The 23,899-nt window shown below is 41.1% G+C and overlaps 1 protein-coding gene across 2 annotated transcripts in view; it reads left to right on the top strand.

Annotated features, from left to right (window-relative positions):
- Window positions 1-23,899, top strand: part of BRWD3 (bromodomain and WD repeat domain containing 3) — a 70,722-nt gene that overhangs the window by 31,498 nt on the left and 15,325 nt on the right. Inside the window, exons 18-34 of one of the 2 annotated variants that reach the window (XM_060756303.2) lie at window positions 1,403-1,570; window positions 3,516-3,699; window positions 3,910-4,003; window positions 5,368-5,517; window positions 6,893-6,969; window positions 8,810-8,987; window positions 9,086-9,202; window positions 10,710-10,817; window positions 11,388-11,512; window positions 13,337-13,419; window positions 13,830-13,941; window positions 15,604-15,665; window positions 15,773-15,928; window positions 17,762-17,882; window positions 18,862-18,987; window positions 20,386-20,464; window positions 20,963-21,019. In XM_060756303.2, coding sequence (XP_060612286.2) covers window positions 1,403-1,570; window positions 3,516-3,699; window positions 3,910-4,003; window positions 5,368-5,517; window positions 6,893-6,969; window positions 8,810-8,987; window positions 9,086-9,202; window positions 10,710-10,817; window positions 11,388-11,512; window positions 13,337-13,419; window positions 13,830-13,941; window positions 15,604-15,665; window positions 15,773-15,928; window positions 17,762-17,882; window positions 18,862-18,987; window positions 20,386-20,464; window positions 20,963-21,019 — 1,997 coding nt within the window. Of the gene's footprint in view, window positions 1-1,402; window positions 1,571-3,512; window positions 3,700-3,909; window positions 4,004-5,367; window positions 5,518-6,892; window positions 6,970-8,809; window positions 8,988-9,085; window positions 9,203-10,709; window positions 10,818-11,387; window positions 11,513-13,336; window positions 13,420-13,829; window positions 13,942-15,603; window positions 15,666-15,772; window positions 15,929-17,761; window positions 17,883-18,861; window positions 18,988-20,385; window positions 20,465-20,962; window positions 21,020-23,899 lie in introns of both variants that reach the window. The other variant, XM_060756302.2, reaches the window with a different exon arrangement.

Raw genomic sequence — 23,899 nt, 5'->3', positions numbered from 1 at the left:
TAAGAGCATTGCTGCATATCATACCACATATTACAGTAAGCTGCCTATAACTGTAGAATCTATATCAATGGTTTCACTCACCTGCATCTGGGAAAAAATGATATCTTGGAATTGGCTATTTTCTTCAGGTGATTCTATAATATACATCACCTGGAATTTACCATGGAATTATATTGGAGGACATAGCAGCTAGGAGGATGCAGACTGCAGTCATACATAATTTTCCTCAGTTCTGTAAATTCCTTTATTTTGAGTCCTCTTGAAAGGCTTCTTCTGGCCGCTTTAGCACAGCAGGTTAAACCGCTAGCTGAAGGAAATCTGCTGATCGAAGGGTTGGCAGTTTGAAGCCATGAGTTGGGGTGAGCTCCCATTGTTAGCCCTAGCTTCTGCCTACCTAGTAGTTTGAAAGCATGCACTGTGACTAGATCAATAGGTACTGTGTATTGTATGTCGTTGTTGTACACTGTGTAAAAGGCATTGAATGTTTTCCTTATGCCTGTATACTATAATCTGCTCTGAGTCCCTCCAGGAAGATAAAGCGGAATATAAATAAAGTGTTGCTATTATTATTATTATTATTATTATTATTATTATTACTATTATTACTAGCTGTACCCACCACGCGTTGCTGTGGCCAATCTTCCCTCCCTCTTTCTCTCCTTCCTTTTCTCCTTCCTTCCTTCCTTCCTTCCTTCCTTCCTTCCTTCCTTCCTTCTCTACCTCTTTCCTTCCTTCCTTTGCTTTGTTTCCATTCTTCCTTCTCGCTTTCCTTCTTTCCTTCCCTCCCTCTTTCTCTCCTTCTTTCCCTCCTCCCTTCTCTATCTCTTTCCTTCCTTCCCTCCTTTTTCTTTCTCTTCATCTTTCCCTTCCTTCCTTCCTTCCTTTCTTCCTTCCTTTCTCCCCTTCCTTTCCTCCCTCTTCCCTTTTTTTCGGCATCATCATTTAGTTTTTTGTCATTTAGCCTTTTTGGTTTTTAAGTTCTTGTATTGTCGAAGGCTTTCATGGCCGGAATCACTCAGTTCTTGTGGGTTTTTTCGGGCTATATGGCCATGTTCTAGAGGCATTTCTCCTGACTTTTCGCCTGCATCTATGGCAAGCATCCTCAGAGGGTGGGTGGGTGAGTTATGAGTGATGGTCACTCGTTGGTTCGTTAGGGGTATAGTGTCCAAATTTCATGTCAATTCATCCAGTGGTTTTTGAGTAATGTTAATCCCACAAACGAACATTACATTTTTATTTATATAGATTACTGTTGAATAAGTTCTTGATGCCCCTTTCAAAGCTCCTCTTGCACCTGCCAAAGTCTTAGTCCTAAATTAGGGCTCTCCATGCTATTTCTTTTGGGAACCGCTGCACCAAGTCCACCTCAGGTGGCTTACTCTGTGTTTTGTATTCCACAAAGGGGATGGTGAGGTTGTGGAACAAGTGATTGGGCAGCAAACCAATGACCACGAAGAGAGCATCCTTGACGGGAGGATTAGGGAGCTGCAACGTGAGCAAGATAGGAGGAGGATTAATCATGGTGAAACTGTACCAAATCCTCCACAAAGCAGATTGCAGTCTGTTAACTGTAAGTATTGTCTCCTCTCATCCTTCATAGATTTCAAGAATGTTATTTTGGCACCACTACAGGCAGTTCCCAAGTTACAAACATGATATGTTCTCCAGTTTTGTTCTTAAGTTGATTTTGTATGTACCCTATATACTCGAGTATAAGCTGATCCCAATATAAACTGATGCACCTAATTTTACCACAAAAAATACTGGGAAAACGTATTGACACGAGTATAAGCCGAAGGTGGGAAATGCAGTAGCTAGGAGTAAATTTCAAAATAAAAATAGATACCAATAAAATTACATTAATTGAGGTATCAGTTAAATGTTTCTGAATATTTACGTGAAACTGTAATTTAAGATAAGACTGCCCAACTCTGATTAAACCATTATTCTAACCTTCAATGTAAATGTGTTTACGTATCCAATAATAATAAAGAGAATAAAGTAATAAATGTAATAAAAATAATAATAGAATAAAAGAATAAATGTAATAAGAGCAACAATAATAAAGTAACATAATAAATGTAATAACAATAATAAATAGAGTAAAAGAAGAAATGTAATAATAATGGAGTAAAAGAATAAATGTAATAACAATTAATAATAACAAAGTAAAATAATAAATGTAATTTTTTATTTTTATCGTGTCATCCGCAACCAGAACATTGTATTACATTTCTAACAGAACAAAACAAACAAACAGATAAAAAAACCCAAAAAAAAACCTCCCACAAATTTTGCAAACTTGGTAGCTGATTAAATGTCCTTTGACCAGTATCTGGCCACTTGGAGTGCCTCTGGTGTTGCCGCAAGAAGGTCCTGCATCGTGCATGTGGCAGGGCTCAGGTTGCATTGCAGCAGGTGGTCCGTGGTTATTTCTTCTCCACACTCGCATGTTTCCACTTTGTAGCCCCATTTCTTAAGGTTGGCTCTGCATCTCGTGGTGCCAGAGCACAGTCTGTTCAGCGCCTTCCAAGTCGCCCAGTCTTCTGTGTGCCCAGGGGGGAGTCTCTCATCTGGTATCACCCACGGATTAAGGTGCTGGGTTTGAGCCTGCCACTTTTGAACTCTCGCTTGCTGAGGTGTTCCAGCGAGTGTCTCTGTAGATCGAAGAAAACTATTTCTAGATTTAAGTCATTGACGTGCTGGCTGATATCCAAACAGGGGATGAGCTGGAGATGTCTCTGCCTTGGTCCTTTCACTATTGGCTGCTACTTCCCGACGGATGTCAGGTGGTGCAATACCGACTAAGCAGTGTAATTTCTCCAGTGGTGTAGGGCGCAGACACCCTGTGACAATGCGGCATGTCTCATTAAGAGCCACATCCACTGTTTTAGTGTGGTGAGATGTGTTCCACACTGGGCATGCGTACTCAAATAGAGTTCAAATAAATGTAATAAAATTAATAATAACAGAGTAAAATAATAAATAACTGACTCAAGTATAAGCCTAGGAGGGCTTTTTCAGCCTAAAAAGAGGGCTGAAAAATTTGGCTTATACTCGAGTATATACGGTAAGTCAGAATAGGTACCTTTTTGAAGTGTAATTCCAGCCAAATGTTAGCTTTGGTTAGCATAGCACCCTGTGGTATTTCCTTTGCTGTCTCAAAGGAACCTCACTTTCTGTCCCTGTGATAATATGATTTCATGGAAACAAAGTTTGGTGACAAAGCTTCAGTGGAAACCCCTTTCCCCCAATAACTATTCCAGGAGTGAATTTCCTTTCCAAGAGTAGATTTCTCTCACTTCCTGTTGTCTTAGCTCTGTTCTTAACTATGAGTCATTTGTAAGTCAGATGTTTGTAACTCAAGGACTGCCTGTATCATGAAAAATGAGATATAGGTAACAGCACATTGCCAGAATATGATGGACTGATCCAAACAATCATTGCGATTACTCGGGGACTGCCTTTAATGTAATAAATGGTCTTGTGGTCTTTTTTGTGTTTGTTTTTAGTAGCTTTAAGAAGCCCAAGTTTGGATATTGCTTCCCCTCCAAATGTTGGGCTTAGGCGGAGTGGCCAGATCGAAGGTGTTCGGCAAATGCACCACAATGCTCCCAGAAGTCAGATGGCCACAGAAAGAGACCTCATGGCATGGAGTCGGAGAGTGGTCGTGAATGAGTTGCATCCAGGAATTAGCAGGTAGGTATTCTATCTTTTCTTTGATGTGTGATCTGTTTCAAGATTGAATGCGAAGTCAAACTATTCTAGAAGCAGACAGCTTGGCTGAGTTAAAAGGGTAATATTCCCAGCCAATCTCCCGAACACAGATTTAGAACTAAGCATGACAGAAGCCTAGGAAGGACCTTTGTAAAGTTGTAGACAGTAACCAGTCTATTCTTTCTCTGCAAGAGTTCAGGAAGAATGCCGAACAGCCAAAGGCGAACTAGAAATCCATCTGTATACACTTGAAAAGAAGAGAAAACCTTCCCACACTTTGCAAAGGGTGAGTAATATTTGCAGGAGTGGGTTGTGTTCCACAAACAGAGCTACTTAGTCATGAGGAAGAGTGGGATCTTAGTGTATGGATGAGACCCACAGCACTGATCTCCTCTTTTAGACTGCCTTGAGTTCCTCTTTGCATGTCAACTCATGGGGACTCTGGATAGTTTCAAACTTGATTTGTTCATTCAGTCCACATCAAACTGTGACTTACAGTCATTCATTCTCAGAATAAACCAAAATCTGACACAACAAGAAAGGCTGTTTAGCTTAAAATCAGAACTGAATTGCTCCTTTTCTCCTCCTTGTTGTCATTTCAGGAGAGGGAAGGGAAGCAGGTGAGCCTGAGTAGCAGATCTGTAAACTTGTGATCAGGCCCTAAGGCAGGGCTTCTCAACCTTCCTAATGCCACGACTCCTTAATACAGTTCCTCATGTTGTGGTGACCCCCAACCATAGAATTATTTTCCTTGCTACTTCATAACTATCATTTTTCTACTGTCATGAAAGGCAATTTAAATATCCGATATGCAGGATGTATTTTCATTCACTGGATCAAATTTGGCACAAATACCCGATAGGTCTAAATTTGAATACTTGTGGGGGTTGGGGAGGGATTGATTTTGTCATTTGGGGTTGTAGTTGCTGGGATTTATAGTTCACCTACAATCAAAGAGCATTCCAAACTCCCACCAAAAATGAAATTGAAACCAAGCTTGGCACACAGAACTCCCATGACCAACAGAAAATACTGGAAGGGTTTGGTGGGCACTGACTTTGAGATTTGGAGTTGTAGTTTACCTACATCCAGGGAACACTGTGGACCCAAACAATGATGGATCTGGACCAAACTTGGCACAAAAATTCCATATGCTGAAATATGAACACAATTCCCTCATAATTGGAGGGAAATAGACCTTGACATTTAGGAGTTGTAGTTACTGGGATTTCTAGTTCACCTACAATCAAAGAGCATTCTGAACCCCACCAACGATAGAATTGGGCCAAATTTCCCACATAGAACCCCTATGACCAACAGAAAATACTGTGTTTTCTGCTGGTCTGTAGTGAGCCCTCTGTGTCCCCTGGCGACCACTCCAGGGGTCCCGACCCCCAGGTTGAGAAATACTGTCCTAAGGCATCATCTATATCAGTGGTGTTAAACCTGTAGCCCTCCAGTTATTTTGGATTTCGACTCCCAGAATTCCCAATCATTGGACAAGCTGACTAGGGCTTCTGGGAGTTGGATCTGAAGGGCCACAAGTTTGATATCTCTGTTCTACAGTAACCCATATATTTGTTTGATCTTAAAATACATGATACTGTGGCTTACTCTCTAAAATCTTTTTCTTCTCTGGTATTGTGAAAGAGTGACTACCCACCTGGCAGTGGGAGGTCATTGCGAAGAAACCAACGCAAGCGCCAACATGCTTATCAGACACGCTCCACCATTGATCATCAATCCCAAGGTGCAAGGAGAAGTTCACATACCCAAGAAGACTCTGAAAGCTCCTCTGAGGTTTGCCATCAGACTTGCATCCTTCTTTTGTCTTCCAGACATTTGAATTGCCATATTTGATTATGTGGTATCTATGTTAGGTGTTTTACAACCAAGAGTCAAGGCATTCTTTGTTTAAGACCCATTACCATATGTTCCATGGATCATGATATGCAGACATATGATGGGAAATTGGGCATCTTTGAGTGGGTGTTTAATTATTGCTGTCGAGGTTTGCTCACATTAATCGTTGTGCAGAAGAATCTTATAGCATCTGTAAGGCTGAAAGAAGTTGGTTGCATAAGCTTTTGAAATCTCAGGTGCAGAGAATAATGAGCTGCAAGATAATGAGCTGGTTGATAGGAGACTTCGTTTTCATAAACTTTGGGCTGCTCAGCAGAATCTCCGAAAGTCACAGCGCCTGTTACAGAAGAAGCCTGTATCAGAAAATCATGTGAGAAGGCATGACTTCATTTGTATATTAGAGAGGCTGGGAGCATTTCCCAGCCAGTCTGGTTGGTAATTGAGACAACAACTTTTACCAAGTCTTGGTCAGTGGGATTCTATTTTCATGCCTTTATTCATGTTTCATGCACCCAAATTTTAAGGATTATTCCTGGATTTTTGTATTGGATTTTATGCTGCTTTGTGCTTCCTGTTCCTTGTCGTTCTGATGCTTTGAGATTCTGGATTACTCTTGTACCTTGAACTTTGTGGACTATTTTATATGTATAGACTTTGAAGTTTTAGCCAAGTTCCATCCAAAATACATACTGTCAAGAGGAAAAAGGAACAGAAAAACTTTACTCTTATCAGCAGAGGCATAAACTTGTAGTGTTGTATACAAAATCAAACAGTGCAACAAATTTACATAGTCCTTGTAAATAACACAGAATAAGGCTTCTTCATCTTCATTCAAATGAGAGAGCAAAACATAAACCTTGAGTAAATAGCTATTCCATCATAGCAAAGAGCATCTCTGTTAGAGCATTGCAGAATTACAGCATATTGCTTCTCTTCCTCAGAATAGCGTATTGCTTCTCCAAACTGTATTCTAAAATCCATACAGTTATACCCCACCGGGTGTGGCCCAAATATGCTGGCTGACCTACATTACCAGCTGCACATAATAATTAACATCATAAGGTTTTTCTTTAACATACACTTGATCCTGCTACGACTTACTGTAACAGTCTTTACTATTTTTGCTGAAGTTCTTTTATATAATTTTCAGTAAACATCTTTGCTGATGTAACTCAGACTGGAGTGTGGAGGTTAAGTACAGATGTGTTGCCCGGTCTGGAGTGCAACATTTGGAGAAGGTGTGCAACATAAAAGAAAATGCCTTCTTTATGTTAATTGTAGAGGTGATGATGGACACATCTTCTCTTTTCAGGAAGATGATACTGCTGGCACTAGTGAGGCATCTGTGGATGATAATGTGGCTGCCTGGCAAAGCGAAAGCAGTTCCAGGTAATATTTCAGTGATCTCTTTAAGGACAGTGTTTCAGTAACTGGATTTTATCATTGGAAAGAATGTGTTCATGACATCAGGAAAAAATTGTGCAGCCAAGTGTTAACATTTGCTTCTTTGGGAGCTCTAATGTGGCCCTTGACCACACTAGTAAATCCAGCATCCCCACCAAATTTGGGGTAATGTAATGAAAGGGTATAAAATGGTATCAGAATGGAGTGGAATAAAATGATTCCATATCCTGTCCAAAGAGTCACTTCTGGATGCCACAAAAAGTGATCACTGTGGGTGTTTAGGGTCTTGGGAGAGAAAAGGTATTAGACTACTAGCTGTGCCCGCCACACGTTGCTGTGGCCAACCTCCCCTCCTTATTTCTCTTCTTTCTCTCCTTCCCCTTTTTCTTTCTTTCTCTTCTTCCTTCCTTCTCTTCCCTTCCTTCGCCCCCCTTTTCCCCCCTTCCTCTTTCTCCCATTTCTTCCTTCTCTACCTCTTCTTGGACTGCAACTCCCAGCAGTCCTCCTGATCCATCTATCTATCTACACCCAATCTATCTATCTAGGGGATTGCTGGCAGTTGCAGTCCAGGAATATGAAATTGGAAATATTCAGGGATTGGGATGCTCTCAAAGATATCCAAGGAGAAGAAAGCTTGCAACTTGGAAGCAGTGCATTTGAGTCATCCTCCTCTCCTAAAGGGCCTGGTCTAGGGGATGCTGGGAGATGTAGTCCGGAAGAGAGTGTGTATATGTTATTATGTGTTTTGTTTGCCAGGGGGAGTTGTTTTTGTGCATGCACTGTAGGGTCTTTTTGCTTTTTTGGCCTTTAAAGTCCCTTCCACTGTGTTTTTCAGTGTTTTTATGAGTGATGGTCACTTGTTGGCCTGAGAGGTGTATTGTGTCCAAGTTTCATGTCAATTCATCCAGCGGTTTTTGAGTTACGTTAATCCCACAAACGAACATTACATTTTTATTTATATAGATAGTCAAATGGCCAAGTTATCGAATGGTAATCAGGGAGGAAATAATGAAGAGTTTGCCAAAAACTGGTCTATTTACCACTGTCAACTTTGACAGATATTCCCATGTGTACTTCCATTAACACATTTACAAGGTCAGAGATCAATAGTTGCTCTTTTGCTTTAGGATAGTGAATTCATGGTGGACTTTACGAGAGATAGCCACAGTACTTAATGTCTTTTGGGGATAGATTCAGCACTTTGAATACTTTCTGTGAAACCCCTCAGAACAGTTTTATTTATTTAGGGTCAAAAGCATTGGATAATTAGATATTTCTAAAACTGATAAAATAAAGGGATCACAAGCTGCTAGATAGTTTCAGACTAAAAACAGGCAACAGTGACTGCATTGCCTGTAGCTTTAAACAATTCTTCCTCTATGCAGGAGGCAGGGCATTGTGGGCAAGCATACAGATGCGGAGTTGTTTGTTCTGCTCCACAGTCACACATGGTGGAGGATTCTTCTAGGTCAGTGATTCTCAACCTGTAGGTCCCCGAATGTTTTGGCCTGCAACTCCCAGAAATCTCAGCCAGTTTACCAGCTGTTAAAATTTCTGGGAGTTGAAGGCCAAAACATCTGGGCACCCACAGGTTGAGAACCACCATTCTAGGTAATGCCATTTTTACCAGGTTGTCTTTTGGTCTGCCAACTCTGCTTCTGGGTCTGTTCAGGGATTATTCTACATGTCTCATTTAGTGCTTTAATCACCTTCTTCACGTTGGCGGATTTATGCCAGGTGGGGCAGGACTCAAAACTGTTTTGGACTCAAAACAGTCCCAGCCAATGACTACTTCTCTCAATATTTTATTATGTGTTGCTTTCAGTGATTCGTCCAGTGAATATTCTGACTGGACTGCAGATGCTGGGATTAATCTTCAGCCTCCAAAAAGGCAAACGAGACAAGCAGCTCGCAAAATCTGTAGCAGCTCTGAAGATGAAAATGAAAAAGAGACAAAGGGACCAGAAGAGAAACGCAAGAAACCCAAACAAGCTCGGAAAAAAGTGAGTATAAAAAAATCTTGTTGTTGATCAATCAAACTCACTTTTTTGTTCTCTATTTGCTCCATTTTATTTATCGTCTGATACTTTTCTGTTTGAAGAAACCCAGTGGATTCCTTTCAACTGATGGTGAACCCACGGAAGAATGGTTTGCTCCCCACTGGATACTGGACACGATCCCACGGCGTTCCCCCTTTGTCCCACAAATGGGTGATGAGGTACCTCTTCATTGATGTACTTGCATAAGATACTTAAGGAAAAAGTTCTATAGCCTTGCTTTATAAAACCAGAATGGGATCCATTTATATTATTCATAAGGAAAAGGGGAAATGTTAAAATGTTGACGGGCATTGAAGATTGAAAAAAAAATTAATAAGGTAGAATTAAGAAACTGTCTAAAATTATAGGTTAATGGGATTATAATATTTTTCACTTTGTATCTTTGAGATGGGAGATGTGAAGTCTATTTTAATATTTTATTGTTATTTTGATTACAAGTGGGGTTTAGCTATGTCTGTGGAATGGCCAGGGTTTACCATGCAGCTGTGGACAAGTCTACATAGAGACCACCAAACACAGCAGTATTGCCCAAACCCAAATCAAGGAATATGAAAGGCACTGCACACTAATTCAACCAGAGATGTCAGCCATAGCAAAGCACCTGATGAACCAACATAGACATGGAATATTATTTGAGAACATAGAAATGCTGGATCACTCTAACAACCACCATGTCAGGATACACAGAGAAGCCATTGAAATCCACAAGCATGTGGACAATTTCAACAGAAATCTGGCTACTAGTGTATAATAACTCTAAAATCAGGACAGTAAATAAAGAACAACATTCAAAGACAAGGGAATTCCAGAAAAGAAGCGATCAAGGCCAGCTAACACTTGCCAACAAAGGATTCCCCCAGGCAGCAATCAGCCAGTCTTTGAAGTTGCAAGACTTCGAAGAAGAAGAAGAACTTTATTTTTCTACCCCGCCTCCATCTCCCCGAAGGGACTCGGGGCGGCTTACATGAGGCCCAAGCCCAAGACAAAATACAATTAAAAACAAAGCAAAAACAATTAAAACAGCATAGAACAGTGTAAAACAACATAACAATAATAGCTAGCAACAACAATAATAGCAGACTAATTTTGGAGGAGGGGGAGGAAAGACCACTACATGAACTAGTTAAAGGATAAGTTGTTTAGTAAGGTGGACAGCAATGTATCACGGCATAGGCTAATCAGGGTGACCAATTACAACATTCACACTTGCCTCAAGCAGGCAAGAGTTCTTTCTCCCACCCTGGGCATTATTCTACAGATATATAAACCTCACTTGCCCAGTTTCCAACAGACCTCACAACCTCTGAGGATGCCTGCCATAGATGCAGGTGAAACATCAGGAGAGAATGCTTCTGGAACATGGCCAGACAGCCTGAAAAACTCACAGCAACCCAAAAATAATATAAATGAGACATATTCTCAACCTAGCAAGTGAAAACTTGTTAAATTCAATACATTGAAAACTTTAGGACATTTAGGACGTCAGGAGAAATGCCTCTAGAACATGGCCCTATAGCCCAAAAAAACTACAAGAACCTTTAGGACATTTATTTTCAGGATTTGACAATTCAAATGTTCCTGAAGCCAAATTTGGTGTATGATAGCATTGTCTTTCTTTTTTGTTTTCCTTCCTTCCCTCTCTCCCTCTATCCCTCCCTCTCTTAGGTGATCTATTTCAGACAAGGGCATGAAGCTTACGTGCGTGCCGTCAGAAAAGCAAAAAATTACAGTGTTAACATTCAGAAGCAACCATGGAATAAAATGGAACTCAGGGTAAGCAGAACATTATTATTTTATTGCCAGTCATGCCAGGAGTTTGTCTTACTCCCACGTCCAGCTGTTGTTCCATTTAGTTCAGTATTATGCAAATTATTGGGCACCAGTTTTCTCATTTTTCAAAGCACAGGCCATTCACATAGCTGTCTCCAAAAACCAAGAGGCTTCTTGTTATCTTACAAATCCTATATTTTAAAAAATATATAAATGAAAAGTTTTCATGAGAAATGATGTGGTCCCATATATATCATTATTACGATTTATGCAGGTGTCCACATTTTTTATAAAGGGGTGATTTAACCTCCAGTTTACCAGTAAAAGCACATGACTGTGTCATGAAATGAGGCATGTTTTAAAAGTGTGTCACCAACATGAAATGTTCAGAAAGTTCTGTCCTGTTCTGTTGGTGAGAAAAGGGGACGTGAGAGGTTACTTGTAGATATATTGCATTTGTACTCCATTCACAAAAAGAGCATCCGTTCTAATGCACCTCGCTTTTGTATGTGCTTCATGTTTTGAAAAGTCACAACCCTAAAGTGTTGACCTCAGTTGCTGTCTGACAAATAGGAACAAGAATTTGTGAAGATTGTGGGAATTAAGTATGAGGTTGGACCGCCTACGCTTTGCTGCCTGAAGCTTGCCTTTCTGGATCCAATCACAGGAAAAATGACGGGGGAATCATTTTCCATCAAGTAAGTGGATGACTAAAAGGCCTGCGAGGCTGTTATGACGTCTGGCCACTACTGGCTTGCATTCTTCCCTTGCTTCTTAAAATAACACTCTCCCTAATAGCATATAACAAGACAGAGTGTGATATTTTGCATTTTTCTGTAGCAGCCACTTGAAATTGAACAGAGGATGGTGAGGTTATGGCTACTTTTTGGGAAATGTTTTTGGGAAGATGGTGAGAGGGAGCATAAGCCTTGTGTGGGCAGGGCTGAAGAGTTTTGAATCCGGGGAGATCGTGGATGAGCTCCCTCTGTCAGCTCCAGCTCTCATGCGGGGACATAATAATAATAATAATAATAATAATAATAATAATAATAATAATACTTTATTTATACCCTGCTCCATCTCCCCCAGGGGGACTCGGTGTGGCTTACGTGAGGCCACGCCCAACAATACAGTAACACAATATAACACAAAAGCATAACAAAACCAGAAAATAACATACATAAATGCAAAACCAATATAATAAGCAAGCAGCAAAAGCAAGTCAAACATTAAAGCAAAGAAGATTAGGCTTGGCAGGGCTGAAGTCAATGATAATTTTTTTAAAAAACACTGGGAGATAGGACAATATAAATTATTGGGAGGAGGATCCGGGGATAAGGAAGGATTTAATTGCACGAACCATAAAATAAAGTGCTTCTGAGGTCATTTTATACAAAGTTTGGTCAGGGAGTATCTTACATTCAATCACTGAAGGCACTTTGGAATAACCAGGTTTTCAGGTTCCTGCTGAAGATTGCCAGTGTGGGGGCTTGCCTAATGTCTCTGGGGAGTGAATTCCAGAGCCGGGGGGCCACCACAGAGAAGGCCCTCTCTCTCGTCCCCACAAGTCGCACTTGCGAGGCAGGCGGGAGCGAGAGAAGGGCCTCTCCGGAAGATTGAAGAGGTCGTGTGGATTTGTAGATAGAAATGCGATTGCGCAGGTAGGCGGGTCCCAAACCGTTCAGGGCTTTGTAGGTCAAAACCTGCACTTTGAATTGGGCCCGGAAAATAAATGGCAGCCAGTGGAGCTCCTTAAACAGGAGGGTTGACTGCTCTCTGTAATTCGCACCCCTGGACAACATCCCCTGGACAACATCCTTGCATATAGCTAATTCTCTCACACCAGAAGTGACTTGCAGTTTCTCAAGTTGCTCCTGACATGGAAAAAAAAAACATTGCAAAGTCTTGTAGCTTCAAAGCCTAGTTGATTCCTGCCTGGGAGAATCCTTTATTGGGAAGTGTTAGCTGACCCTGATTGTTTCCTGCCTGGAATTCCCCAGTTTTTTTGAGTGTTGCTCTTTAATTACTGTCCTAATTTCAGAGTTTTTTAAAATACTGGTAGCCAGATTTTGTTCATTTTCATGGTTTCCTCCTTTGTGTTGAAATTGTCCACTTGCTTGTGGATTTCAGTGGCTTCTCTGTGTAGTCTGACATGGTAGTTGTTAGAGTGGTCCGGCATTTCTATATTCCCAAATAATACGCTATGTCCAAGTTGGTTCATCAGGTGCCCTGCTATGGCTGACCTCAGGCTGGTCATAGAATTCATTGTCCCACTGGAAGTAGCAGTGGCTAATGGTGCTTCTCCCCCCGTGAAACAACTCCTAACTTACTCACAGATCATACCAAAATCCAACATCTTGGCCCATAACTTGAACTTTACTCATAGATAAAGTTGATTTATACACAAGTTCTGGGCCTATGAAATTAGAAGTGGCTTTTATAGATGGCATGGAAGCCATCTATAAATGGGATTGAAGCTGTACTGTCACCTTCTTGAGAGTGATTTCGTTCCTATTTTGCAGGTATCACGATATGCCCGACGTTATTGATTTCCTTGTGCTCCACCAGTTTTATAATGAAGCCAAAGAAAGAAACTGGCAGATCGGTAAGTGTAGATTGTCCACTTAATAGCTTCCTTTTACATATGTAAGAAGCATCCCTTTTGCATAACAAATATATTTTAGGTGCATTGTGTGTTAACTTCTAGAATTGCAAGAGAAAAACGAACCAAACTAATATATGCTCACAAATAATACACTTTCAAGCATTCCATATTTTTTTGTTTTTTTTGTATTTAACTGATTTGTTTTAATACAAATGATGCTTCATACTGCGTTGTAATGCTTTTAATGTTAGCCGCTTTGAGTCTCCTTATGGAGAGAAAAAGCGGGATATAAATAAACATCATAGTATTAGTATTACTATTATTTAAATGTTTCTGCGGAAAATATGAGATTTTATTTTTCTCTTTTGTGCAATTATCTTGATGCATCACTCTGACCTTTTCTGTCTCAGGGGATAGATTTCGCAGCATAATAGATGATGCCTGGTGGTTTGGAACAGTGGAAAGTCAGCAGCCGTTCCAGTCTGAGTATCCGGATAGTTCCTTCCAGTGCTACAGTGTTCAGTAAGTAGACCATATACCTAATTGTTTCCTGTCTGGAATTCCCCAGTATTCCAGTATTAAAAAACTCTAAAATCAGGACAGTAAACAACAAACAACTCTCTGAAAACAGGGGAATTCCAGACATGAAACAACCAGGGCCAGTAAACACCTCCCAACAAAGGATTCCCCTAGTCAGGAAGCATCTAGAACTTTGCAGTGCTAATCAAGGTGATTAATTGTGACATTCACACTTGCCTCAAGCAGACAAGAGTTCTCTCTAGACCTTCAACAGATATATAAATCCCACTTGCCCAGTTTCTAACAGACCTCACAACCTCCGAGGATGCCTATTTATGTATGTATGTATGTATGTATGTATGTATTTATTTATTTATTTATTTATTTATTTACTTACAGTATTTAAAGGGGACTCAGCGCGGATTACAATGTACATATACATGGCAAACATTCAATGCCATAGACACACAACATATAGACAGACACTCAGAGGCTATTAACTTTCCAGCTTCTGGCCACCAGGCGAGCTGTCACTTCCTCATTCTTTGCATACTTTCCTGGAGATTTTTTATGGTCTCGTAAATCAGTTAATTTAGCCTCCCCACAAAGTGGTATCTAATTTTCCTACTTGACAGATGCAACTGTCTTTCGAGTTGCAAAGGTCGACAACAAGCTAAACAATTTTGGTCGGGAGCTCACTCCGACCATAGATGTGGGTGAAATGCCAGGAGAGGATGCTTCTGGAACATGGCCATACACTCTGGAAAACTCACATCAGCCAAGAGATTCCAGCCATGAAAGCCTTCGACAACACATCACTCTGAAGCTGTTCAGGCTTTTTCTGTGCCACTCTTCGTAGGAGTATCCATACAGTGGGTTGTTGTAGGTTTTTTCGGGCTATATGGCCATGTTCTAGAGGCACTTCTCCTGACGTTTCGCCTGCATCTATGGCAAGCATCCTCAGAGGTAGTGAGGTATGTTGGAACTAGGAAAAAGGGTTTATATATCTGTGAAATGACCGGGGTGGGACAAAGGACTCTTGTCTGCTGGAGCTAGGTGTCAATGTTTCAACTGACCACCTTGATTAGCATTTGATTGCCTGGCAGTGACTGGAGCAATCTTTTGTTGAGAAGTGATTAGATTCCAGGCAATCAAATGCTAATCAAGGTGGTCAGTTGAAACATTCAAACCTAGCTCCAGCAGACAAGAGTCCTTTGCCCCACCCGGGGCATTCCACAGATATTTAAACCCTTTTTCCTAGTTCCAACAGACTTCACTACCTCTGAGGATGCTTGCCATAGATGCAGGTAAAACATCAGGAGAGAATGCCTCTAGACCAGGGGTCAGGAACCTTCGGCCCTCCAGGTGTGGTGGACTTCAACTCCCACAATTCCTTGGGCCAAGGTAAGCCTTTGGGGCGAATGCCGAGCCTCAAGGAATTGTGGGAGTTGAAGTCCACCACACCTGGAGGGCCGAAGGTTCCCTATGCCTGCTCTAGACCATGGCCATATAGCCCGAAAAAACCTACAACAACCCAGTGATTCCGGCCATGAAAGCCTTCGACAATACAGTATCCATACAGTTAGTTAACTTTGCCCCTGAGCCCTGTGCTAGATGTACGTATGTGTAAAGTAATTTAAACCCCTTTGTTTTGTTTTTTAACAGCTGGGACAATAACGAAAGAGAAAAAATGAGCCCCTGGGATATGGAGCCAATTCCCGAAGGAAGTAATAACACTTTCCGATTCACTTTCTCCCCCTCATCCCATGTCCACGCTCATTATTTCCACATAGTAACATGAGGGGGGTCTAACAGGACTCTCTCTTCTCCGCAGTAGCCTATCCAGAGGAGATTGGGGCCGGCATTCCTGTGACCACAGAGGAGCTGGCGTCCCTCTTGTACAAACCCCAGGAAGGCGAGTGGGGCTCCCATTCCCGAGATGAAGAATGTGTGCGGGTCCTTCGGGGCATCGATCAACTGTTGTCTTTAGGTATGGCAAGACTCAAGCTTAAGTACTGCTGTTCTGCTGGACCACAAATACAAGTAAAGGCTGCTGTCACGCTGCACAGTTCTAACCCTATGATTGCACTTTAAACTCTTTTGCTGTATAAGTTATGTAGTTTGAAGCACTATAGCTCTCTGGCTAAGGATATTAAATGCCACTCCTTAAACCAGGCATGGGCAAACTTTGCCTCTCCAAGTGTTTTGGACTTCAACTCCCACCATTCCTCAGGCCCCTTCCTTTTCCCCCTCAGCCGCTTAAGCGGCTGAGGGGGAAAAGGAAAGGGCCTGAGGCTGTTAGGAATGGTGGGAGTTGAAGTCCAAAACACCTGGAGGGACAAAGTTTGCCCATACCTGCCTTTTAAACTGTGAATCTTAGGCTTTAACAAGATATTATTAAGTGGAATCATAGGGCCATAATTGTGGAATGTGAACAGGCCCCCATTTTATGAATATTCCACCCAGAAACAAGCTCTCTATTGATCTATTAACTAACTAATAGATCAATAGCGAGCTTGTCTGTGGGTGGAATGTGCACTGAAAATCCAGGCAAGATTAATTACTGGTATTGGCGATGCTTTTATCTAACTATGTGGTTGCTTGTATTCAAATGTTTCTTGTTTATTGAATTTTACTTGATTTCTAATTATGCAAGAGGTAGTATATGTAGTATTTTTAATGTTGCATTGTTAAATTTTATAATAATTAATAATAAATATTTATTTCCTATTTTTCTCCCTAACACAGTGTTTCTCAACCTGGGGGTTGGGACCCCTGGGGGAGTCACAGTGCGGTGTCAGTGGGGTCACCAAAGACCATTAGAATACACAGTATTTTCTGTTGGTCATGGGGATTCTGTGTGGGAAGTTTGGCTTAATTCTATCATAAGTGGGGTACAGAATGCTCTTTGATTGTTGGTGAACTATAAATCCCAGCAACTGCAACTCCCAAACGTCAACGTCTATTTTCTCTAAACTCCACTAGTGTTCACATTTGGGCATATTGAATATTTGTGCCAAGTTTGGTCCAGATCCATCATTGTTTGAGTCCACAGTGCTCTCTGGATGGAGGTGAACTACAATTCCAGAATGCAAGGTCAAAGCCCACCAAACCCTCCCAGTATTTTCGGTTCATTGTGGGAGTTCTGTGTGCCAAGTTTGGTTCAATTCCATTGTTGGTAGAGTTCAGAATGCTCTTTGATTGTAGGTGAACTATAAATCCCAGCAATTACAACTCCCAAATGATAAAATCAATACTTCCCCTCCCAACCCCACCAGTATTCAAATTTGGGCGTATTGGGTATTTGTGCCAAATTTGGTCCAGTGAATGAAAATGCATCCTGCATATCAGATATTTACATTACAGTTCACAATAGTAGCAAAATTACAATTATGAAGTAGCAATTAAAATAATTTTATGGTTGTGGGTCATCACAGCATGAGGAACTGTCTTAAGGGGTTGCGGCATTAGGTAGGTTGAAAAACACTGCCCTAAGGGGACCCAAAGTGGCTCACAACATAGTACAATCCAAATCAAAGCACATTTAATATAAAATACAAGACAAAAATTACAGAAAGCATAATAATGTCCAGAAATAAGATATAAATAAATAAATATTAATCTTTAAAAACATTTCAAACCGATTCCAATTATTGTAGAGACTCTAATTCCAATTATTGTGGAGACTGTGTATTTCTACATCTGATCTATCTTTCTAAATACGGGATGGGGATATAGTAGGCCTGGTCTTTTAAAGTAAAGCTTCTGACTTTTGCCATTCCACCACTGCCATAGCATCCTCTTTTGTTGCCTTCTGTTTCAGATATGTCCAATCCATTTGCTGTCCCAGTGGACCTTAGTGCCTATCCTCTGTATTGCACCGTGGTTGCTTATCCAACTGACCTCACCACAATAAGGAGAAGACTTGAAAACAGGTTTTACAGGTCAGGTTCTATTATATGTCCCCAAATTGTATGTTATTAAATATCTGATGATGATGATGATGATGATGATGATGATGATGATACCCTCTTTCCTCCCAAAGGCACTTTTTCTACTCCCATCTCATCCAGGGTTTTATTATTCTATCTGTGCATTTGGCCCGCCCTATTTGTTATTATGTTACTAGCCAACCCCTGCCAATCGTTGCTGTGGCCCAGCCTGGTGATCTGGAAAATAAAGTAATGGTTTCTAATATATGTCATTCATTTCTGCTTGTGGGTAAACAGTATTCCTTGTTGTTTCTATGTCAGTTTTGATGTGGAGATTGTCTGGTTTGCTTACTCTGGAACATGCGACATATAATTGTCCTTCTTTAGGGGTCGCTTTCAAATCGATGATACTATATCTGTGTGTGTGTGAATCATATCTATCTATATCTATGGCTGGATGGCTCTTTGTCAGGAGGGCTTTGATTACGTTTTCTTGCCCTGGTGAAGGGAGTTGGACTGGATGGCCTTAAATATGGTGGTTCTGTGTGGGAAGTTTGCCCCAATTCTGTCGTTGGTGGGGTTCAGCATGCTCTTTAATGGTAGGTGAACTATAAATCCCAGAAACTACAACTCCCAAATGTCAGGGTCTCTATCCCCCAAACTCCACCAGTATTCACATTTGGGCAAATTGAGGATTCATGCCATGTTTGGTCCAGATCCTTCATTGTTTGAGTCCAAAGTGCTATCTGGATGTAGGTGAACTACAACTCCCAAATTCAAGGTAAATGCCCACCAAACCCTTCTAGTATTTTCTGTTGGTCATGGGAGTTCTGTGTCCCAAGATTGGTTCAATTCCATCATTGGTGGAGTTCGGAATGCTCTTTGATTGTGGGTGTACTATAAATCCTAGCAACTACAACTCCCAAATGACATGTTGAATTCTGCAACATTGTATTAAACATCTTTTCTGTTACTGCTTATTTCTTTCCAGGAGGATATCAGCTCTGATGTGGGAGGTACGATACATCGAACACAATGCTAGGACTTTCAATGAGCCCGAGAGTCCTATTGTTAAAGCAGCCAAAATTGTAACAGATGTCTTACTGCGCTACATTGGGTAAGTGGTCTGTTTCCTTTTGATATTCAACTGTTGACAAAATTATTTTCCTAGAGCTTGTCTGATTGCAGAGTATTTCTTGACGGATGTGCATGCATTGTGTGTATTGTTTTATGCCAACAGGTAGCTTCCTCTCCCATCACCTCTGGACTGGAAGAGAGCTCAGGTCAAGTTCCAGTGATAGAAACATATTATAGGCCCTCCACACTTGCTGGGATTAGAAACCAGGCAAAAATGGGGGTGGGGGAATGTAAATTCCCACTTCTCTTGGAATCTCCATGTCCTCCAGTAAGAAGGTATCCATAGAGTTGTGCTGCAGGATCTAAAGGTGCTTTTTCCAGGAGTCTCTGCACAATTCTGTGGTCAACCTTTGGTGAAAATTCATAGAATCATCGAGTTGGAAGAGACCTTGTGGACCATCCAGTCCAATCCCCTGCAAAGAAGCAGGAAAATCCCATTCAAAGCACTCCTGACAGATGGCCATCTAGCCCCTTTTTTAAAGCCTCTACTACACTCTTGGACAGAGAGTTCCAAGGCTGAACAGCTCTCACAGTGAGGAAGTTCTTCCTAATGTTCAGGTGGGATCTCCTTTCCTGTAGTTTGAAGTCATTGTTCTATTACATTCTAGTCTCCAGGGCAGCAGAAAATTAGCTTGCACTCTTCTCCCTATGACTTCCCCTCACATCTTGATACACTGCCCTCATGTTTCTTGAGGAGCCCCCAGTGGCGCAGTGGGTTAAACTCCTGTGCCGGCAGGACTGAAGACCGACAGGTCGCAGGTTCGAATCCGGGGAGAGCGCGGATGATCTCCCTCTATCAGCTCCACCTCCTCGTGCGGGGACATGAGAGAAGTCTCCCACAAGGATGATAAAATATCAAAAAACATCCGGGCGCCCCCTGGGCAACGTCCTTGCAGACAGCCAATTCTCTCACACCAGAAGCAACTTGCAGTTTCTCAAGTCACTCCTGACATGACAAAAAATAAATAAATCATGTTTCCTCTCAGCCTTCCCTTCTGCAGGCTAAACATGCTCAGCTTTTTAACCCTCTCCTCATAGGGCTTGTTCTCCAGACCTTTGATCATTTGAGTCACCTTCCTCTGGACACATTCCAGCTTGTCAACATCTCCTCATGCTGGAGGACATAGAGATTCCTAGAGAGACCATATTAATGAAATTCACAAAGTGTAACCTGCAGATGTGAAAGGCTTGCTGCATTTTCCCCATGACTTCACTGTTCCATTTGATAGGAAGATGATGTTGTATCTGGCATGGGAATGCTGGAATTATGACGTCCCAATAGCACGCAGATATTACTAGGCAAGAGTAATATTGTTTTCACGGTCTACCCAGCATTTATTTCTCTGGCCATCATGCTGATAACACTTTTACTTTGTAGGGATCAGAGCTGTACGGATATTCTGGAAATCTATAACAAAGTGAAAGCTGAAGACCTGAGTAGCACAGAGGAAGAAGAGGTAAGATCAAAAAAAGTATTTTTGTGAACAACCCGATTATTGTGCTCAGACTACTTTTTTAAACTATGAGGACAAATTGTTGTTTACATTTTTCAAAACTTGAAAATCTCAAGAAACTATGTTCCTAGCACGTTATTACTTTTTTGCGTTGCACACTATGTTCCTTTCTAAAAAATGGAAATTGTACATTCATATCCAGTGTCAACCCGTCTGTCCTTTTTGCAACAGCAAAGTGAGCACATGGAGTTCTGCATAAGGTGGACTCCTATGCATTTCCACCAGCATGGCTAATGATCAGATAATATGAGAATTCTCTAAAGCACCCTAGGTTGACAATGACTAAATGAGGCTTTGTTTCCCTCAAATGTATTGTGCTTGGTTTTAAGTTACCAGATCCAGTAATTACTTGAAATTATTCGAATCCACAATTTTGTAAAGAGTTTTCGGCATCGGCTCTTCCTTAGCACATAATGCAGTATTTGTTATGCTCTCCCTCAGGTGGCAGAAGCGTACGCAGATTCAGATGGTCCCGGAACCTCATCTGGGAAGAGAACGGTGAGTGCTGCTTAGTTACCATTCAGGGCTGGCTTTTGAGAAGAATCAAGAAATCAGGCTTAATTGCAAGTCGCTGCTTCTGCAAATCCATTGAATTTTCTGGGGCTGTTGATGCCTTTTGTGGGTGCAGTGATTGCCATGGCTTTGATGATGCAAATCACTTTAAAAAGCTTAGAGATTTTTTTTAAAAAAATTGATGAAATAATTAATCATCAATCTATTATCCTTCCCTTACCATATTAGAGCTACCAGTAGTATATTATTGGACCTGGGTACAGAAGGGGATAGGTCTGTGTTGAGTAAAACAGAATTGTGAAAGATGAACCTAAGGTTTGCCCTAGATCGGCATTTCTCAACCTGGAGGTCAAGACCCTTTGGGGAGTCGTGAGGAGGTGTTAGAGGGGTCAAAGACCATCACAGTATTTTCTGTTGGTCATGGGGATTCTGTGTGGGAAGATTGGTCCAATTCTATCGTTGGTGGAGTTCAGAATGCTCTTTGATTGTAGGTGAACTATAAATCCCAGCAACTACAACTTCCAAATGTCAAGGCCTATTTCCCCCAAACTCCACCACTGCTCACATTTGGGCATATCTGTGCCAAGTTTGGTCCAGATCATCATTTGAGTCCACAGTTTTTTGTTTTTTTTGGTCGTGTCAGGAGTGACCTGAGAAACTGCAAGTCGCTCCTGTTGTGAGAGAATTAGCCGTCTGCAAGGACGTTGCCCAGGGGACGCCCAGATGATTTTGATGTTTTATCATCCTTGTGGGAGGCTTCTCTCATGTCCCCGCACAGTGCTCTCTGGATATAGGTATATAAATGGAGTAAATAACTACAACTCCAAAACTCAAAAGTCAGTGCCCACCAAACTCTCCCAGTATTTTCTGTTGGTCATGGGATTTCTGTGTGCCAAGTTTGGTTCAATTCCATTGTTCGTGGAGTTCAGAATGCTCTTTGATTGTAGGTGAACTATTAATCCCGACAACAACAACTTCCAAATGACAAGGTCTGTTTCCCCCAAACTCCACCGCTGCTCACATTTGGGCATATTGAGTATCTGTGCCAAGTTTGGTCCAGATCATCATTTGAGTCCACAGTGCTCTCTGGATGTAGGTATATCAATGGAGTAAATAAATAAATAGGTTAACTACAACTCCAAAACTCAAAAGTCAGTACCCACCAAACCCTCCCAGTATTTTCTGTTAGTCATGGGAGTTCTGTGTGCCAGGTTTGGTTCAGTTTCATCATTGGTGGAGTTCGGAATGCTCTTTGATTGTAGGCGAACTATAAATCCCAGCAACTACAACTCCCAAATGACAAAATCAATCCCCCACCCAACTCTACCACTATTCAATTTTGGGCGTATCGCATATTTGTGCCAAATTTGGTCCAGTAAATGAAAATACATCCTGCATATCAGATATTTACATTACAATTCATAACAGTAGCAAAATTAAAATTATGAAGTAGCAATGAAAATAATGTTATGGTTGAGGGTCACCACAACATGGGGAACTGTATTAAGGAGTTGTGGCATTTGGAAGGTTGAGAATCACTGCCCTAGATGCAGACGAAACATCAGGAGAGAATGCTTCTAGAATATGGCTATATAGCCCGAAAAACCTACAACAACCCAGTGATTCCAGCCATGAAAGCCTTTGACAATAAAGCTAAAGTTTCCTAATTCTTGAGACCGCTTCCTATTTTTACCTTTTTAAATAATTAATTTAGCAATTAATGAGGATTTAAAATCTTGTTTTTTTCTCATCCCTCCCTTCCCGAAGTCATACACATTTGTAAACTGCTTCCCTGTCAGTCCTCATACTAATAAGGCATCATCAACTCAATTGCCTAATTTTATCAATATTAATCATGTCTCCCCCATAGTCATTTATCCAAAAACTCAATCTAAGAGTGGTTTAGATTTGCTATTGCTCTGGTGCAGACAGCTGATCTCGTTTCCATGTAGCATCAAACAAATTTGTTGTTGAAGGCTTTCATGGCCAGAATCACTAGTTTGCTGTGAGTTTTCCAGGCTATATGGCCATGTTCCAGAAGCATTCTCTCCTGGTGTTTCAACCACATCTATGGCAGGCATCCTCTGAGGTTGTGAGATTTGTTGGAAACTAGCCAAGTTGGGTTTATATATCTGTGGAATGTCAAGGGTGGGAGAAAGAACTTTGAAGCTAGTATGAATGTTGCAATTGGCCACCTTGATTAGCATTGAATGGCCTTGCAGACTCAAAGCCTGGCTGCTGCCTCCTCAAGGGAATCCTTTGTTGAGAGGTGTTAGCTGGCCCCGATGGTTTCCTGTCTGGAATTCCCCTGTTTTCTGAGTGTTGTTCTTTATTTACCTTCCTGGTTTCAGAGGTTTTTTTAAATACTGGTAGCCAGATTTTGTTCATGTTCGTGGTTTCCTGCTTTCTGTTGAAATTGTCCACATGCTTGTGGATTTCAGTGGCTTCTCTGTGAAGTCTGACATGTTAGTTGTTAGAGTGGTCCATTCAAGGCCATTCACACTTGCTTCAAGCAGACAAGAGTTCCTTTTATATATGTATTTATTTATGACATTTATATGCCACCCTTCTCATGCCGAAAGGGACTCAGAGCGGCTTATAAGATATATAGATATATATGTAGAGAGAGATACACACACACACACAATATATTATGTTATTAGCATAGTACAATATCAGTATTAAGTATTACTATATTGTACTATACCATTATATTGTAATGTTATCTATATAAATAAAAATGTAATGTTTGTTTGTGGGATTAACATAACTCAAAAACCACTGGACGAATTGACATCAAATTTGGACACAAGACATCTAACAATCCAATGTATGTCCTTCACTCAAAAAGATTGATTTTCTCAT

This window comes from Anolis sagrei, chromosome 10 (assembly GCF_037176765.1).
Source record: "Anolis sagrei isolate rAnoSag1 chromosome 10, rAnoSag1.mat, whole genome shotgun sequence".
In the NCBI taxonomy this organism is placed as follows: Eukaryota; Metazoa; Chordata; class Lepidosauria; order Squamata; family Dactyloidae; genus Anolis; species Anolis sagrei.
Note: the sequence above shows the minus strand (reverse complement) of the source record. Positions and strands in the feature narration are given on the sequence as shown.